The 17,610-nt window shown below is 43.5% G+C and overlaps 1 protein-coding gene across 1 annotated transcript in view; it reads right to left on the bottom strand.

Moving 5' to 3' along the window:
- The window catches only part of SLC9A9 (solute carrier family 9 member A9), a 269,909-nt gene that overhangs the window by 105,437 nt on the left and 146,862 nt on the right, over nt 1–17,610 (bottom strand). Inside the window, exon 12 of the mRNA XM_082224708.1 lies at nt 13,702–13,855. Coding sequence (XP_082080834.1) covers nt 13,702–13,855 — 154 coding nt within the window. The remainder of the gene's footprint in view (nt 1–13,701; nt 13,856–17,610) is intronic.

The following is a 17,610-nucleotide window of genomic DNA, read 5'->3' as shown; positions in this document are numbered from 1 at the left end:
CCAGAGTTTTCCTGCCAAATAAAGTAAGCTTTTATGCAAAAATGCAACATTTGGTCCCAACCCTTTCATGTCATCACACTCAGTTTTCTTTTTGAACAAGTAGGACCTACAATAAATTGTTGCAGTCTGGAGTGTTCCTGTTCAGTGTTCCACCCAGCCATGCCTTCTTTTGGGACACCCATTTCATCCACCCTTCTAGTTTTCCATGTTTCCCCAATAGACATTCAGCATTCTGTAGTCACGGAGTATCCTCAGTCATCATTGGGTTATTTGTGTTACAGTGGTACCTCGGGTTACAGACACTCCAGATTACAGATGCTTCAGGTTACAGACTCTGCTAACCCAGAAATAGTACCTTGGGTTAAGAACTTTGCTTCAGGATGAGAACAGAAATCACGCGGGGGCAGCGGGAGGCCCCGTTAGCTAAAGTGGTACCTCAGGTTAAGAACAGACCTCCAGAATGAATTAAGTTCTTAACCTGAGGTACCACTGTATTACTGTAAACCTTGTGGTCCCCCCTCACAGTATTAGCATATGGGCTACATAGCACTCATAATGCATCTCCTGAATTCAGTATTAGTATATATTAGATGTCCCAATCTTGTAGATGTTTTGGAACCACCCTGACTACTGCCCACCCTGCCTGGGGTTGATCAACTATCATCTTATAACTTTTGGAGAGCCACAAGTTCCCCATCTTTGATTAAGAAAAAAGATACTCATGTCTCCCTGAATGTAACCAGAGCAACGAGCCTCATTCTGCTTCCATTAAATAGCATCACTACTATTTGTCACATAACCTGTGGTTCTTAATCCTTTTCAGGAGTTAGATTTCCAAATTGTTCTAAAGCAAATCAATAAAATGCCTGCCCCTGATGTGGGCCTGTAAGGAGGGCAAGCAGAAAGGCTGCTCACAAATGGGTAACTGTCCTTTCCTTGGGTCTGACAAAATATAAGCCTTTAACATGTGCCAGCAATTCACTCTAACCAACCAATGAAAAATTAATCATTTGGAGTGGCTGGAGAGTTGTAGTAATGTAAGCAACACCATCTGCATCAAGAAGAACATCTGTTAATTGCTTGATTTGCAGCACATTTCTGTGTTGTTCTCAGGTGTGATGGGCCACAATCTTCAGGAGTTCTGAGGCCTAGTTATGTGCTCACTACTAGGTTATCCCTTGACTATTCATGTCACAGCCATCATGTTTCCCAAGAAAAGTGGATTTCTTTCAGAAGTTTCAGTGCTGCTAATCATCCCAAGGACTGCTGAGTACGGTAACTGGAAATGTACCAGTTACTACCAAACAATTTTACTGATAACTTGATAACCACGACAGTGAGCCTTTTTAAACAATTGCAATTTTTTTGTCCCATATGTCAGCTCTTATTATTTATTGTTGTTGTCATCCATCTGTCTCGAGAGACAATGGAGCGTGCCTCTGGGGGTATCCGCTGCCTTGCAGGACATCTTTGGGAGAGGAAAAGACTAAGGAATAAACCGTACACAAATCAGGAGTGGAGTCCCTAAAATGGTTGGATCGTGTCTTGTAGACCACCTTCTGGCAGCTCCTGCAGCCAAGCTGGTGCCAAATGTTTTGCTCTGATTTCCTTTGGACCACCTCAGTGAGGCAGAGGGCAGCACAGGACCTTCACACACAATGTCCAGGCTTGCACCCCAGATAGGTCACTTCGGTGCTGCTAACACAGCAAAAACAATGTGGGAGGCAGCAGGTATGAATTACTCATCTCAGCAGCCACAGCAGGCTCTGTGATCCTATAGTGGCTAAACCAGATGATAGTCGATGGGTCTCAAACCCATGAAAAAATACAGTATTATTTTTTTGGACAGGAGTGAGGCAAGAACACTTTTAAAACAAAGATTTTAGACAAAGATTTATGGATTGGATGGACTGCCAAAGATGAACAGTCAAAACCAGATGGCTATCTTCACTTTGAGGCTTTGAGTTTGAGGAGCACAGATAAAGTCCACAGGTAACAAAAAAGACCAGTTCTTTCCACATGCAAAGAACAAGAATTAAGGATGCATTCTATTGATTTTAAAAATTCACAGTAGGAAGTAATTTAAGGCTGCAACCCCAACTCCACTTATATTGGAATAAGACCCAAATGAATTCAGTGGTACTCATTTCTGAATAGACATGGTTAGGAATGTAGCCTTAGTGATCATAGACAGCCTCTAGCAACATGCAACGTACTCAAATTCAACAAACACTTTCGAAAAATGAAAAGCACTGAAGTACCTCCTGGGACAATGGCGATAATATATCAATGAATATGTGAATTATGTACATTGCAAAGCAATTTATGAATCCATTTACATATAAAGTGGACATGTTTTTTAAAAAAATGTTTTGGTAGAGAGCTAAGCAGAAAAGCATTCATCGCAAGACTCCATGCTGTGATGGGAGGGGGTGTAAAATGGGTAGATATAAAGGATAATGTCTTGATAATCCCATTTTCAGTGGATTCTTCCAACAGCCCCAGGCCCTGCCCACCAATAGCAGGCAGCCCCTGGAAGGTTGCACATAAGGTAGTGTGGTCCCTGGGCTGGAAAAAAATTCACCCCATTCCTGCTGCAAAGCAACTAATAGATTTAAAAACAATACCAAAATAAATTAATCCAAGGCAGAGACCTACATACTTATTATTTAATTTAATACTTGAGATTCCAAGACCTACCACAAGCAAGGCGTCTGCTCTAACTATTGCCCTGTGGGTCATTTTGTTTCAAGACCAGAACAACAACAACAAAGACTTGTTTGGGGCATATCAGGATGTGAGCAAAACATCCTTGGTCAGCAGCTATTAAGAAAGTGACAGTTTTGAAAACAGATCATCATGGGATATTTGAACAAGACCATGAGTAAACATGATGTCAGTAGAATATTAACAGGACATGTCCCCACAGCTTTCCTACATGGCAAAAACGCTTCCCTCGACCCTCACAATCTCAGCTTGCAACGAGCATGAAACATTGATTGGCTTCAAAGCTTGAATTATGGCTGCTATTAACTTTTGCAGTTTGGTTACTGCTTACATCAAGTAACCTCTATTAGCAGGGACATGGTGAATTTAAAGTGTGCTACAGAACTTTACATATAAATTTAAAAAACTGTCTTAAGTCTACCTAAAGTTCAGGACGATGCGCTGGCTGGATTATGCAAACATGGACTTTCTGAAAAGACCACAATGACTTCTGGTTGTTTGTAACTGGTTGTTCAAAGTCTTTCCAAAACAAACCTTAAATAACCACCAGTTAATTAGAAGAGGGGAAGAGTGCATGATGGGCAGAGCTCACCCCAATGGGAGACAGAAGCAGAGCTAGGCAGAGTTGGGTGAAGTAGCTACTCTGCCTTATCCAGGTACTTTTCAGCACAGTGGATTGGGGGTTTGGATTGCTCTGTTACGGCATAACTAATTTAGCACCATGAATTGCACGGTGGGGCATTGAGATGGCCACTAGGGCTACCAGACGTCCCCATTTCCCAGGGACAGTCCGCAGATTTGTGAATAAGTCACTGGACAAATTCCATCCCCGGAATGTCCCCGGATTTCATCTAATGTCCCCGGGAAACGCAGTCTCAGCAGTCCGGAGCAGTTGGCTCTAGCTGGCTTCAGGAGCTGCTTGGAAGACCCCATATGATGGTGGTGCAGGGACTCTAAGATGTAGCTTCTGGGCTGCCTCCACCTTCCCTGACCCCAGCAACTAAACCGTGAAGGGAGGCTTCATGCTGCCTATCGGAGCAGCCTCCCAACTCCTACTTGCGTGCAAGCAGGAGTGGGGCAGGGATCTCTCAGTTAGGCAGTGTTAAGCCTCACTTCCCAGCTGAGGAATCCCCGCCCCCTCCTGCTTGCACGCAAGTAGGAATGGGATTGGGGCTGCTCCAATGGGAAGGGAGGCATCGCGCTGCCCAAGCCTCACCACCGCTTCCCCACCACCACCACCGAAGAACCAACAACTCAGGGGCTGCCCAGGCTCATGGAGAAAGGAGATAGAAGCCTCGGAGGAAGGGGAAACGTGGCGGTTGAGGTCAAGGCGGTGGCCGCCCCTCTGCCACCGCCATCGCTGCAGCATCAACGTCCCAAACATGTAGTATTTATTTATTTATTTATTTATTTTATTTATTTTAAGTTTTTTATTTATACAACAAGAAAAAAACAACCACAAATACCAAATTACACACAAATTACAAAAATAACCATATTTATTTATTTATTTAAAGTGTCCCCAGATTCATTGGAAAAAAATCTGGTAACCTTACACTAGCTCACCTATTTATTTATTTTATTTTTTTAAGCCAAATTAACAGCAGATAGATCCATCAACAGCCAATAGCCTTTTGTGCTGCATAACAACAACAACAACAACAACAACAATTTTATTTATACCCCACCCATCTTAGTGGGACGCGGGTGGCGCTGTGGGTAAAAGCCTCAGCGCCTAGGGCTTGCCGATCGAAAGGTCGGCAGTTCGAATCCCCGCGGCGGGGTGCGCTCCCGCTGCTCGGTCCCAGCGCCTGCCAACCTAGCAGTTCGAAAGCACCCCCGGGTGCAAGTAGATAAATAGGTACCGCTTACCAGCGGGAAGGTAAACGGCGTTCCGTGTGCTGCGCTGGCTCGCCAGATGCAGCTTTGTCACGCTGGCCACGTGACCTGGAAGTGTCTCCGGACAGCGCTGGCCCCCGGCCTCTTGAGTGAGATGGGCGCACAAACCCCAGAGTCTGTCAAGACTGGCCCGTTCGGGCAGGGGTACCTTTACCTTTACCTTTACCATCTTAATATAAGGGCATGCTATACTTCCTATAATGAGACGTGGGGGTAAAGATGGGCATTCCTGCCACATTTCTGAATTTCCCAGTAATGTCGGAGTTGCATGGCAGAATGCTTGACATTTGCTTTAATGCAACAAGGCATTTCAATGTTCTTCTAAAGGCTACCACTATTGGGAGCAGGAGAGGTGCTGGTGTGGATCGTCACTAAATCATCAGGATGGAAAAAAAAATATCAAGGAGGTGACAGGGCTGCTGAATCAAGAAAGGAACAATGAACATCTGATAATGTTCATTGCTAATCAGCCTGGTCAGAATGGCAACAAATGTATTCAAGCCTGACAAAAAGAGGGTTTGGAAAACAAAGGTCATTTTGTGGCAATTTATTATATTAAAGGGTGCATTTTTTCTTTTTTAAAAAATAGACGTGAGGCACTTTTAAAGAAAATCTACTTGAAAATGGAACTGTTTACTGAAGACTTAAGTGCTCTGTTTCTGATGCCTGATGCAGCAAGGTTTTTTGTGCTGCTGCTAGAATCAATGTGATATATAGTGTTGCAGAGTGACTCTTTGGCTGAGTCCAGTGGAACTGTGGCAAATCTGATAAGGATGACGGACACTTGAGCTGTATATCCAAATTGCAATGAACTTGGCTGACATTGAAGATAAGAAAAAAGCAATCAAAGTACCAGAGAAGCCCAACTCTCACACATGGTACACAGGTGCTGGCATTTTATGTTTATTTAGTACATTTGTATGCCAATCCAGATTTTGTCGGCATGCTTTTTATCTAAGCCTCTTTATTATGGCTTCAATTTAGCTATTTTCAGCTGGTGCTTTGCAGCAGAAGTCTGCATGAAGGTTTGTTAGGCACTGCTCTGTAAACAAGCAAAGCAAAGCATAAACTATATATAGAATCAATGATAAGGAATTGTCGAATTACAAGGCAATAATGTCGCCAACATCTTACTCAGTGACATTATAAAAAACATATCAATGACCTTCTAAACAGACCATAAAATAACTTGATTCATCTGGAGCTCACAGCCAATATTTAACAATGGTATAAATTATCTTTGAAGCAATATTTTTTAAAATGCATTGCAGTTGCCATTTGGTCAAGCAAACAATCTTCTTTTCACTTGCTTTCTCTTTTTGTCTCTCTTACCCACCATTTTCTCCCCAAGGTGCCCTTTACCAATAGAGAGTCATTAAAATTTCACACATCCAAGTATATAGACCAAGGCTGTGTTCAGGCACAGTGAATTTTGTTGCATTACCAACCAAACCACGGTACAATGGACAACATAAAGTCCTCTAAAACTGCAACTCTACACTCAATTTCATATAATTTGAATGCAATGAAACTTACTTCTGCATAGCAAATGTGTTTAAGAAAGCATGTAGGAACCAGCGATTGTCATTCATGTCTACAGGGTCCTTCCAGATGGGTGTTTTATGGCAGTTGTATTCTGCAACATGTTCTCAACACAATAAGAATGCATCAGCAGTGTATTTATTCTGATTTATTAATGCTCTGTGAGGCTTCCCTAAAGCTACCACATTATTGCTGTCCATACGGGCTACAATACAACAAAAGTAGGACAAACGTCCCCCATTTTGGGCATGAAAAGTTATGGGATTTTAGCAAAATGCAGTGATTGGAAATGAATCAAATGAAGCAGAATGACCGCCCCAAGCCCTTGCAGGCACAAATAATATTGAAAGCAGGATCACGTAGGGTTTGCTTTAGATGTAAACCAAATCATGTTCTCCCTCAAGCAACGAGGAGGAGACTGGAAGCTTGTAGCATCTCATTTGCTCCACCCCTCCCCACCTTAACCCGTTTGATCCGATAGTTGATTAAGCTAATCCTGCACAGCAAGGGAGGTTGGTGGCTTCCTCACAAAACGGATAGCTATTTATTCTCAATAAGGTGGCTGTGAGCAGAAGCTCGAGGTGTGTATTCACATAGGTGCCAGGCAGTTGCTGGGATGGGAAAGGATGTATTCATACCTTCAAATATATAGCAGGGGAAAAATGGGTGCATAAATTCTGATGCTAATACACAGGAACCAACACCACGTTCCTCTTTAGAACTGGCACTGGAACTTTTAATGTGAGTGTCTAGGATTTGATATATTATTCAGACCTCTCTTCCCTTCTCCCAACAAATTGTCTCGTCCCATCCTATTTGGTACTATTTAAGTGTTTAGACAGTAAAAGGGGGTTGTGCGCCATTATGCCAGAACACTAGACAGAGCCAAGCCAATGTGCTGGCTCAGCAGGCTTACCAATCTGTCTGTAAATCAGAGAGGAAAACAACTCGAAAACTCCTTTGCGGTCTCATAAGGTAGAAGGGAGACATTTTTGTCTTGGAGCGGTTCCATTTCTCAAAATTAGTCCAAGGAAAAAAGGAGAACTGGGAAAAGTGCCAATGAGCAATTGTTCCTTAAGCCGCCTGCCTTTGTCATGTCCAACACTGTGTCAATTGTACAGGCTCCTCTGGGTTCTTGCCCTAACCACAAACTATATATCCAGCTTGTTCCAGAAACAAATTAAAGAAGAAAATTTGGATTCAAGTGGATTAGTAGACTATTTGTGGGTACATGTTTGAGATGATAAAGTTCTCAGGCAGTGACTTTTATACCTCACTTTCATCTGGGGATTGCGGTTCGAGGACCAGATCCCCGCATAGTGGAATGAAAACACAAGGACACGTGATATAAGGTTAATGGGCAAGAAAATGCCACAACTTTATTGATTACAGCAAGTGAAAAGGTATTGGCTTAGGCATTGGATTACGTCAGTTGACTCCACCCCCTCAGAGGGGGGTGAGTCTAAAACAGGGGGGGTTTATTCACCAGTAGGTAGAGTCTGTTGATGCTAATCCAACTATAAGCTCTCCCCTGATGTCACCGAGGGTCGTGCCATGGCCTCCCGCCACGCAGGCATCGGATAGAATACACGACCGCCAGATTCCTTTAACGGAATACCCAAAAATTGAAGGCGTAGGCGATGGCCACACCTAGCCCTTCGACACACCACAACACATTATTCCAATGCCTAACCGCCACCCGAGCCCAAAAGGCTCGCCGCCAATACCCTCACAGCTGTAACCAATCCCTAATGCTGCTGCTGCTATCTAACCAAATGTCATTCCCTTGGTCTGAAAGATGAACCCCGTCATTCCGGTACAAGGCCTGGTCGCCAATCCGGATACGGTCATGAGAAATGACTCGGCCATTCATAAAGCGCACCCAACGGGCTATTGCCCGATTTAAGAGTTTCCTGGTTTTTTGAATGGCCATACAGTTCTGCGCACTGCGCCAAACAATTATCTTCAGGAGGGAGGACCAGAACACCGTTGTTGCGGGACACAAAGCAGCAATCCCATCCAAATCTCTTTTTATGTTCCATGACAAATCTGCACTTCTTCTGTTAACAAGGTCATTTCCCCCTAATTGAATGATAAGGATGTCGGGAGGGCCGAACGTGGCGACTTTCTCCCTCAGCAATGGCATAAGCTCTTCCCAACGCATGCCTCGTCTTGAAAACTAGGAAACTCGAACTCCATGTTGCTCGGCACACTCACAGGACACAGGCACTAGCCGATACAATGTCGGAGCGCTGCCGCTCAGTTCCCACTCTGGGCGGCTTCCAAAAGAATATTAAAATACTATAATACATCAAACATTAAAAGCTTTAAATCGCCCGCCAACACACGCACAAGAAGATAGGGGAATAGCTAGCTGAAAACGGGGTTTTCTAAATATCTAGCAATGTGGCTTCTGCAGAGAGAAACAGGGAGAAACAGAGCACAACTAATCCGCTCGAACCCACACACACGGGGGCGGGATAACCAAGGGAAGGCTACAAGATTTTTTTGGAAACAACACAGCTCAATGAGGCTCAAATAAAGGGGGTGGCGAAAGATTTCGAGGGTCTAGCGGCGCAGGGAGCCCTCGGAAACACGCGGAAGGAAACACGCACAGAACAGCACACACACAGAGCGCGCGCACACACACGCACACACAATAGCAGACCCAAGGTTGGGCCACTCAGCCGGCAAGGAATAGCACGATCGCTAAAAAGAGGGGTTGCGATCACTCCGCACCAGAAGGAGAGAAAATTAGGTAATTTAACTGAAAATGCACAGACAAAGACAACCAGTAGCGGGAGAAACACAAAACCCCACAGCAAATACTTCCCTGTCTTCCGTGAGCTCGGCGATGACCTCTTGACTCGCGACGGGACAACGAAGACTGAGGCCGGGAGGCTGGCGCCGTGGTGATTTAAGCTGCTATACACACCCCCTTGCAGGCACCTGGTTGGGTGCCTGCCCGTGGGTGCCAGCCAGGTGAGTGGGAGGCAGGGGGCTAATGCCCCCTGCTCGAGGCGGAGTCCGGCTCCTGTCCGCAACCACTCCCCTCTCTTTGCAGGAGGAGAGTCTTTGCTGAGATATAAATGAATCATTCAGTGTATGCATAGATATGATGCACTAAAGAAAGCCATCCTAACAGGACTATTATGAATGCAAAGCATATGGCAGAATAGTATATGTTATCTTTAAGGGGTGGAGACTCTTTGCACCTACATTATTATTATTGTTGTTGTTGTTGTTGTTGTTGTTGTTATTATTATTATTATTATTATTATTATTATTATTATTATTTTGCTTTATTCATAAAATGTCTCAAAGCAGCTTACAAACACAATAGAAATACTAAATTGATTCCAATAATCACAATAAAAAACCCTAAAAAATACAAACACATATGTGCACAAATAAATGGCAGGTCTAGCAGATCCTGCCAGATATGTACATTTCAAAAAAATTTTTTTAGAGGAGATTCATTGTGGGAGAAGCATTCTGTCTAAACCAAGCTATGCATAAGTATTGCAGTGGAAGAAAACCTTAAGCCTTCAAAGCTAGGATTTTCTTTGCCCTCGACATGTCTTAAAGGAGGTCAGCCACAATTTCCGTTTCTCCCTTTTCCTCGTAAGCACTGGGCTGCAGGCAGCTGACAGCTGCAGTGTGAACTCCAGCTAACCTGGGACCAGAGCTAAATGGAATGCTGGGGCAGATCAAGAGGAGAGTCAGTCCAAAGTCATGCACAGTTACAGGCTGGGTATGAGCCAAGGCATCCATACAAAGGGATGGACAATGAGGACAGAACAGGGCCAGCCCACCCATGAGGCAAGTCGAAGCAGATGCTTCGGGAGGCACCACCCCCACATGTGCCTCATCTCCCCTGTTGCTAGCGGACAAGTTACACCGGCATCAGTGGCAATTTTCATTTAGATCTCACCGAAATCTACCATCGGTGCTACCACTTTCTCCTGCTACCCCACAATTTAGTCAAGAGATGCTTTGGTGATGGCAGCACAGCCATGGCAGCAGAGCGGGACAACACTTCTCATTTTGCTTCAAGCAGTGAAATGGGATGCACCATCCATGTGACAGAGGCATGCTGCTGGAAATGTAAGTGGATAGGATGACTGGAAGACTGGGGCAAGGATTAGGCATGTGGTCAGGCTACCTGTAACACTAGGGACAAGGCTAGAAATCCATATCAAGGTCCAGGCCTGTCCTGGAAGTATTTAAAGCCAGTCCAGACCAGATGTGGGACCTGGGAGAATATCATTTTGTATTCCGCCTCCTCCATCACTTCAAAGCCCAGAAAATTCTCACTCTAGCAAATGGGGACACTCAAGAACAATGAACAGTATCAGTATTAAACTTCGTTTCGATCACAGACCAGCATAAGATAAAAAAATACAGATAAAATGAACACATAAGACTTAAAACAGGTAAGGGATAAGAACTAGTAATTAAAAGGTGATTATATCATACATAATGTAAAAAGAGAGAAACAAGGACAAGAACAATGAACACTTCAAGAAACCATCACCCAAACTGAATTTGTTACAGAATTAACAGATGATATTTCTGGGAGTTTGTTAGTCTAGAGAAAATATAAGTAACCCTTTGACCTTATGGTCTTGCTGGGTACAGTGGTTGCTACTATGCCAGGAGTAATGCTAGTGCAATGTAAGCCCTTTAAGGATTAATGCATCTGTGTTATTCAACACGGGAGAGGAGGTGACCCCAGAAAACCTACCTCCTAGCTTGCAATGTGAAGAGCAGGACTGTCAGTACTGACAGAGCCTTTGCATGGACAGTTGCACATATGAAACTTCCATGTGATTGGGAACCTGACATCATCAGGGCTTAAGGTCATGCGGAAGTCTTCACATGCACACCTGTATGTGCAAGGGCTCCATCACTATAGATGGTTGCGCTGATGACACAAAGGCTACAGGGCAGTACTTATCAGTTTATCAGCAGTGGGCTATGGTTGTAATGCGCTCAGCAATGAAGCAAAATGCACAAGAAGAGCTGCAGAAATAAGAGTGAATGGAGCAATGCCAACAGTCATTCCTGCAGCATCTCTAGCCACACTGCTGCCATGCACAACTCATCACTGTACACGCTAACTCCACAAAAGCCATTGCAGAAGCATCATGAAGGAATAGATGGCAAGAACAACACAGTTTTTGCCCTGGCTAACAAAAACATCCAAGGCAGCTGCCACTGTTTTGTTGCAATAAGCACTGATGTGAGAGCTGTCTTAAACATTCCCTCTCATGAATTACTACTGGGTATGATTCTGCTGGCCTGGATCCTATGTGGGTTAGTTGAAGAGCTATCGCCACCAGGCTTTAGGCAATTACAACAGAGCCAAGCTCAAGCACCTGCAGGGTTGAGATTCTGCGCTACCAGAGAGACGGCCTCATGATTCAAGGTATCATTCAGAAGGGGGCTGTCTATAGACATTTCTCTAGCTAAGATCAAAGCTAAGTGTCAATCCAAAGAGAAGGAGGCGGAGAGACAAGTTAGCAAGCAGGCTGGAGGCAGAGTACCAGTAGATTGCAAGCCATATAGACAAGCACTAAATAAAAAATGTCTAGGCAAGAAACAACCCCATGATCCTATAAATAGCAGTGCATTTATACAAGACTGTATACAATGCAACAACGGAACAATCCACTAGAACATTCCACTTTCCATTTGTCTGGAAAATCTCTGCCCCAAGCTTTGACTGTAACCATAATATTTTTTGACTAATATTTAGTCTCTATGGAACAACTTTCCTAAATAAAGTGCATCCTAGGTATTATTTCGATAGTTCACACACTAGCAGACCAATATGGTTAAAGTTGGAGGATAAAGGTTAAGGGATAGTGGCTTCCAGCTCATAGCCCATGTTTTCACTACTTCGGATGGGACCGTCAAGGTGGGTTGCTCGAAGGAATTTGATACACTGCAGTATCTCAGTCCAGGCAATCTTTTATTAAATAAACCTAGATTTCTTTTGACTAAATAACAAAGGCAAATAATTTATAATTGGGAAAGTCATTCTGAAATGACATGTTTAAATGGTTTACAACGTACTGCAAATATAAATAACACAATGTCGGCAGCACTGAAAATCCCTTCAAAACTGACAGCATCCATTAAAATCCAGTGCCCAGCCACATTTTAGATTTACGGTTAATAAATTAACAAATTAATCACGATGATTTGTCAGTTAATGTTTCCTGCTTTATGAAAAAAAATGAGAGGAATATGCAATAAACTCTCCGTGATAACCGATTGCATCCAACAACCTGTACACAAAATGGAGATAACAACATTGTTTCTTTGGCCTTTGCCTAAGGTCAGGGCCAGCCCTATCATTAGGTAGAATGAGGTGGGCACCTCAGGCAGATGATTTTGGGTATACTGAAAGGGCAGCATATTGTCAGTTATTTAATTTATCACTGTTGTATTTTTGCTGCCAGGAAAGGGAAAGGTACTTTGGAGATCTTATTCCCCAAGTGCCAAAATAACTCCATCAGGCTTGGGTACTATGCATATAAGGGATGCTGGTGGCACTGTAGTCAAAACCACTGGGCCTCTTGGGCTTGCCAGTCAGAAGGTTGGCAGTTCAAATCTGTGTGACGGGGTGAGCTCCTGTTGCTCTGTCCCAGCTTCTGCCAACTTAGCAGTTTGAAAGCATACCAGTGTGAGCAGATAAATAGGTACCTCTGCGGCGGGAAGGTAAACGACATTTCTGTGCACTCTGGCTTCCATCACTGTGTTGCATTGCACCAGAAGCAGTTTAGATATGCTGGCCACATAACCCAGAAAGCTGTCTTTGGACAAACGCCAGCTCCCCTGCCTGAAGCAAGATGAGTGACGCACCTGATAGTCGCTTATGACTGGACTTAACAGTCCAGGGGTAATTTACCTTTTTACCTTTACCACTACACATGTTGACATCTAGAGTGGGGATGTTATTTGTTGGTCTGCTTCAGACAACAAAATATATTGGACTAGCTCTGTATAAGGTAGTACAGCTGACCAGACCAGTGGCTTTTGGAAACAGCAAGGATCAGCTTTTGGAGACAGTGGGGATCAGCACAGGTCTAACAAGTTATTTAGTCAAGAGCAAAATCTGGAACAACAACTACATATAGCTGAATAGCAGCTGCTGTTTGAGCAGCAATATCTACAAGAATATTTCTAAGTGAAAGATTCTAACCTCCCAGCATAACTCCCCTAAGAAATCACTCCAGGAAAGCAAACCACATGGGAAAACAGATGCTAAAAAACTGAATTGTGCTTGGGACCATTACGGGATGTCAAGAACCTGCTTCACCTCATCCTACACCAGGTCTACACCAGGTTCACCAGGTCTACATCCTGGTTTTTAAGCTCCCTGCACCCTTCATAGCCGTCTCCTGCATATCAGTTATGAAGCACAATGACAAATAATGTGAATACAAAGATGAAACAAATGTAGTGACTGAGCAAAGCCACAGATGACATTGCACCATAACATTATGAATTGATAATACTGACCTGATTTGGAGCCATGCAAGCATCGGTGTGGTGCCTCCTCCAAACACCCAGACTGTGAAGAACACAATTAGTAAGGTGGTTGTCAACATCATTTGCTTAGGCTGAGAGTCGGTGTCCCGGATAGCCAGTGCAAATGCAATTGCACCACGTAAACCTTCAGAAGACAGGGGATGGGGGTGCACGGCAGGTGGGAGAGAAAGAAAACAATTTATGTCATTGTATTCATAAAATTTATATACCACTTGATTGTACAAAAAAGCCCAACAACCTCAAAGCAGTTTACAAAAAGAATAAAACAACCAGTGAAGAAACCGCTGAAAACAACTATTTGAAACATTCAAAATTCAACCCCCTTCCCTTCCAGGCCTGCTGTATGATAAGCTGAAAACCGTATTAAAATATGTGTCAACATTCTGCATGTCTGGATAGGCTTGCCTAAACAAAAATGTGTGTAGCAAGTGCTGAAAAGCAAGGAGGGCATCAGCATTATGTCAATAAGGAATTCCAAAGTGTGGATGCTGCAACAATAAAATATCAATTTCTTACAAATGTGGGATATTATGTGGTGTAGTGGTTAAGAGCGGTAGTCTCGTAACCTGGGGAACCGGGTTCGCGTCTCCGCTCCTCCACATGCAGCTGCTGGGTGACCTTGGGCCAGTCACACTTCTTTGAAGTCTCTCAGCCCCACTCACCTCACAGAGTGTTTGTTGTGGGGGAGGAAGGGAAAGGAGAACGTTAGCCGCTTTGAGACTCCTGAAGGGGAGTGAAAGGCGGGATACCAAATCCAAACTCTTCTTCTTCTTCTACCCGTACCAGTGCTTAACCCTGGACTAGGGATGAATGAGGAATTTGCTTTAGTCTGCAATTAAAGAGAACCTTCCTAATTTGCATTTCCTGAAATAATGTGTCGAGGGTGAAGAACCTTTGGCTCTCCAGATGTTGTCAGACTACAACTCCCATCATGCCTGATGATTCACAATGCTGTCTGAGGCAGATGGGAGTTGGGAGTCCAACAACATCTGGAAGGTCACTGATTCCTCGCAATATGTGAACTGAAACACAGCATCCTTTGAAAATTGCACTTTGAATTTTGCAGTGTGGTCCCTCAGCCGAGACACACCTATATACCTTATGGGAATTCCCCAGAGATGGGTGACCAAACATGTGTGAAGCAAAGTATCTTGAAAAGTGGCCTTGAAAGCCCACTTGAACAAAAACCTGTCACATCTCTTCTAAAAACATGCTCAAAAATCTGCATGATGTTTTATTGTCTGTTTATTCAGCTGCCTTGTAGAGTGCCTTTTTGTCAAAGAAAGAGGCTCCTCTGAAATGCGAATGCCATGTGGATATATTATTGGAAGGCTCAGAGCACAATATTCTGGGAACAAAAGCACAGCTCTTGAACGTGGAAAGGCAAGGGCCTGGTTTCACGCTTCCATTTTAGAAATCTATGACTGTGGCTCTTTGGGGAGGAAGAGGAAACAGTGCCAAAACCCATTTTCTTTTTAGATGTTTGTGTTTCTGCATAGGGAGAATCACATTTCATTTATGCGCTGCTGTTTAACTCATACGCAATAAACTTTACAACATTTTAGGGGCGGAGGGAATCTATTCCGCTTCAGCAGAAACATGCATAAAAACAAATATCACAATGTCAGGAAGTCATGTTTTTGGCATTTTTCTCATGGCAGGTAAAATCTTATTTATCTCCCAAACAATAATTCCTTTGGACTGCCCTCCCCCTTCAATTGAATTCACTTCCAAGGGACAGTGCTGAAGTTTCAGGGCTGGTGTCTGGGCTTGGCAATATCAGGCATCTACTAAGTTTGAAAGCACCTCAAAGTGCAAGTAGATAAATAGGTACCACTCTGGCGGGAAGGTAAACAGCGTTTCTGTGCGCTGCTCTGGTTTGCCAGAAGCAGCTTGGTCATGCTGTCCACATGACCCGTAAAAACTTGTCTGCGGACAAACACCGGCTCCCTTGGCCAGTAAAGCGAGATGAGCGCCGCAACCCCAGAGTTGTCCACGACTGGACCTAATGGTCAGGGGTCCCTTTACACTTTACCTTTACTAAGGTCCACAACCCACTGTCAACCCCTTGGAATTTCCTGGTCTTGCTCCTCCTCCTTGCGCTTGCTGCCCTCCCCAAGCATAGAAGCAGTGTCAAGAGTGAGGAGAGTGAATATCTTTGGCTTGCCTTGTGCTTTGCCTCTGGGTCAGGGGGTGAGGAACCTCAGGCCTAGGCCTCTTTATTTGGTCCTTGGGACTCTACCCAAACCACAGCTCCTCAGGGAGGCCACACCCTCCTTGAGTGGTTTTGCCTAGCTGGAATTTGCCCTTGAACTGTGATAATGACTCTTGTCTGGAAGGAGGACGGAAATATGTGTGGTGTGTGCAGAAACCTTCAACTTTTGCTGGACTATATAACCCACCATACAAAGTCAAGAGTCATCCTTGTTAAACAGGAACTGTTCAATGAGGAAACATTCGCCATTGCAATGCAATGAGTAATTTTCCAGAAGAATTTAAAACGTTTGGTTTTTAAACTATAAGGTGGAGCTGCTTTTGCAGTGTTATAACTAAGGCAAAGTTATGCACCTACTGAGACCAAATAAAACAGCAGAAAGATAATAATGGGGGAGAGCCAGATCCATGCATCAAAAGTTCCCCATAGGGTGGTAATAAGTATGTTAAGCATGAGCCAAATGGTATGCCACATTTACAAAAGCACCCCCTCCCCAGGCCTGGGTACATTTAAAAAAATAACAGTGTTCTGCACATGTAAAAGGCTTTTTAGCATGCCTACATTATTGTTTTCTGCGGGGGATACACCGTAAATTGTGAAGCCCACGTAATGAGCAAGTTCTTTAAATTAAATAGGTAATTCAAGCAAGATGTGAGGAACATTTTACAGATATTTATGAATTTTATTTACGCCTCCCATCACTCCAGTGAAGAGGAGAAGTATGTTAGATTTCTTTCTCCAACCAATAAAATGCAGCTGCACCTAGAAAATCATAAGGTTGCCTCTGAATTATGCTGAATAATACTGAGGGTGCCCATCTGGGGCAGGAAACGAAACTGCTTTATCCAAATGAATTTCCAAGAGCTCTTAGGGTGCAATAATAATTTAAATTAAAATCTTTCCATAAAAAGGGATTTACAATCCTGTTTTTATAAACATGACACGTAATTTGCACTCATATGCACTCATTCTGGGGCTTTAAATCACCAAGAAAATTTCAGAGAAACATTGCTTTAGATTCTGTTTGTGCCTTGTGCTCCCAACTATGCCAGCTTGCTGAATAATTGCAAAGCACTTTGCATATTAAGACACAAGGATTTGTCTATTTCTGTATAGGTAGGTTGTAATGAAGTCATGAAGCTCACTGAGTGACCTTGGGCCATTCACCATCTCTCAGCCTATCTCTCTGGATAATTCCCACTTTTCTTTTTGGCTTGGCTCAAGCACTTCACCTTGCAGTGACAACCAACATGAAGTGGTGGAATGGGAACATGCCTCTCCCAGTTATTTCATTTATTTATCACGGGATTTTTTTGCCTTACAAAATAAAGCAAGCATCAATTAAATATTATAGCCACAAAGGCTGTAGTGCTAAAACAAGTAGCATAAATCAGAAAATTGAGCTAAAACAATTTAATGTTTGCAAAAAGTCTGGGAAAAAAAGAAGTTCCTTTTCTGGCACTGGAATGACACAACATAGGAGCAACAAAAGTCTATTTAGGGATAGCAGTCCAAAGAAACATGAAAGTCATGTGCAACATCAGTGCTCCAGGTAGGGTGGCCATGTATTCTACTTTACAGTCCTCTGTTTGAAGAAGTGTCTGATCCAAGTTCAGTCTAAAAATCAAGAACCACAATAACAGAAGTATAGTGTCCAGATCAAG

This window comes from Podarcis vaucheri (assembly GCF_965113315.1).
Source record: "Podarcis vaucheri genome assembly, chromosome: 5".
In the NCBI taxonomy this organism is placed as follows: domain Eukaryota; kingdom Metazoa; phylum Chordata; class Lepidosauria; order Squamata; family Lacertidae; genus Podarcis; species Podarcis vaucheri.
This window is presented reverse-complemented; position numbering and strand designations above follow the sequence as displayed.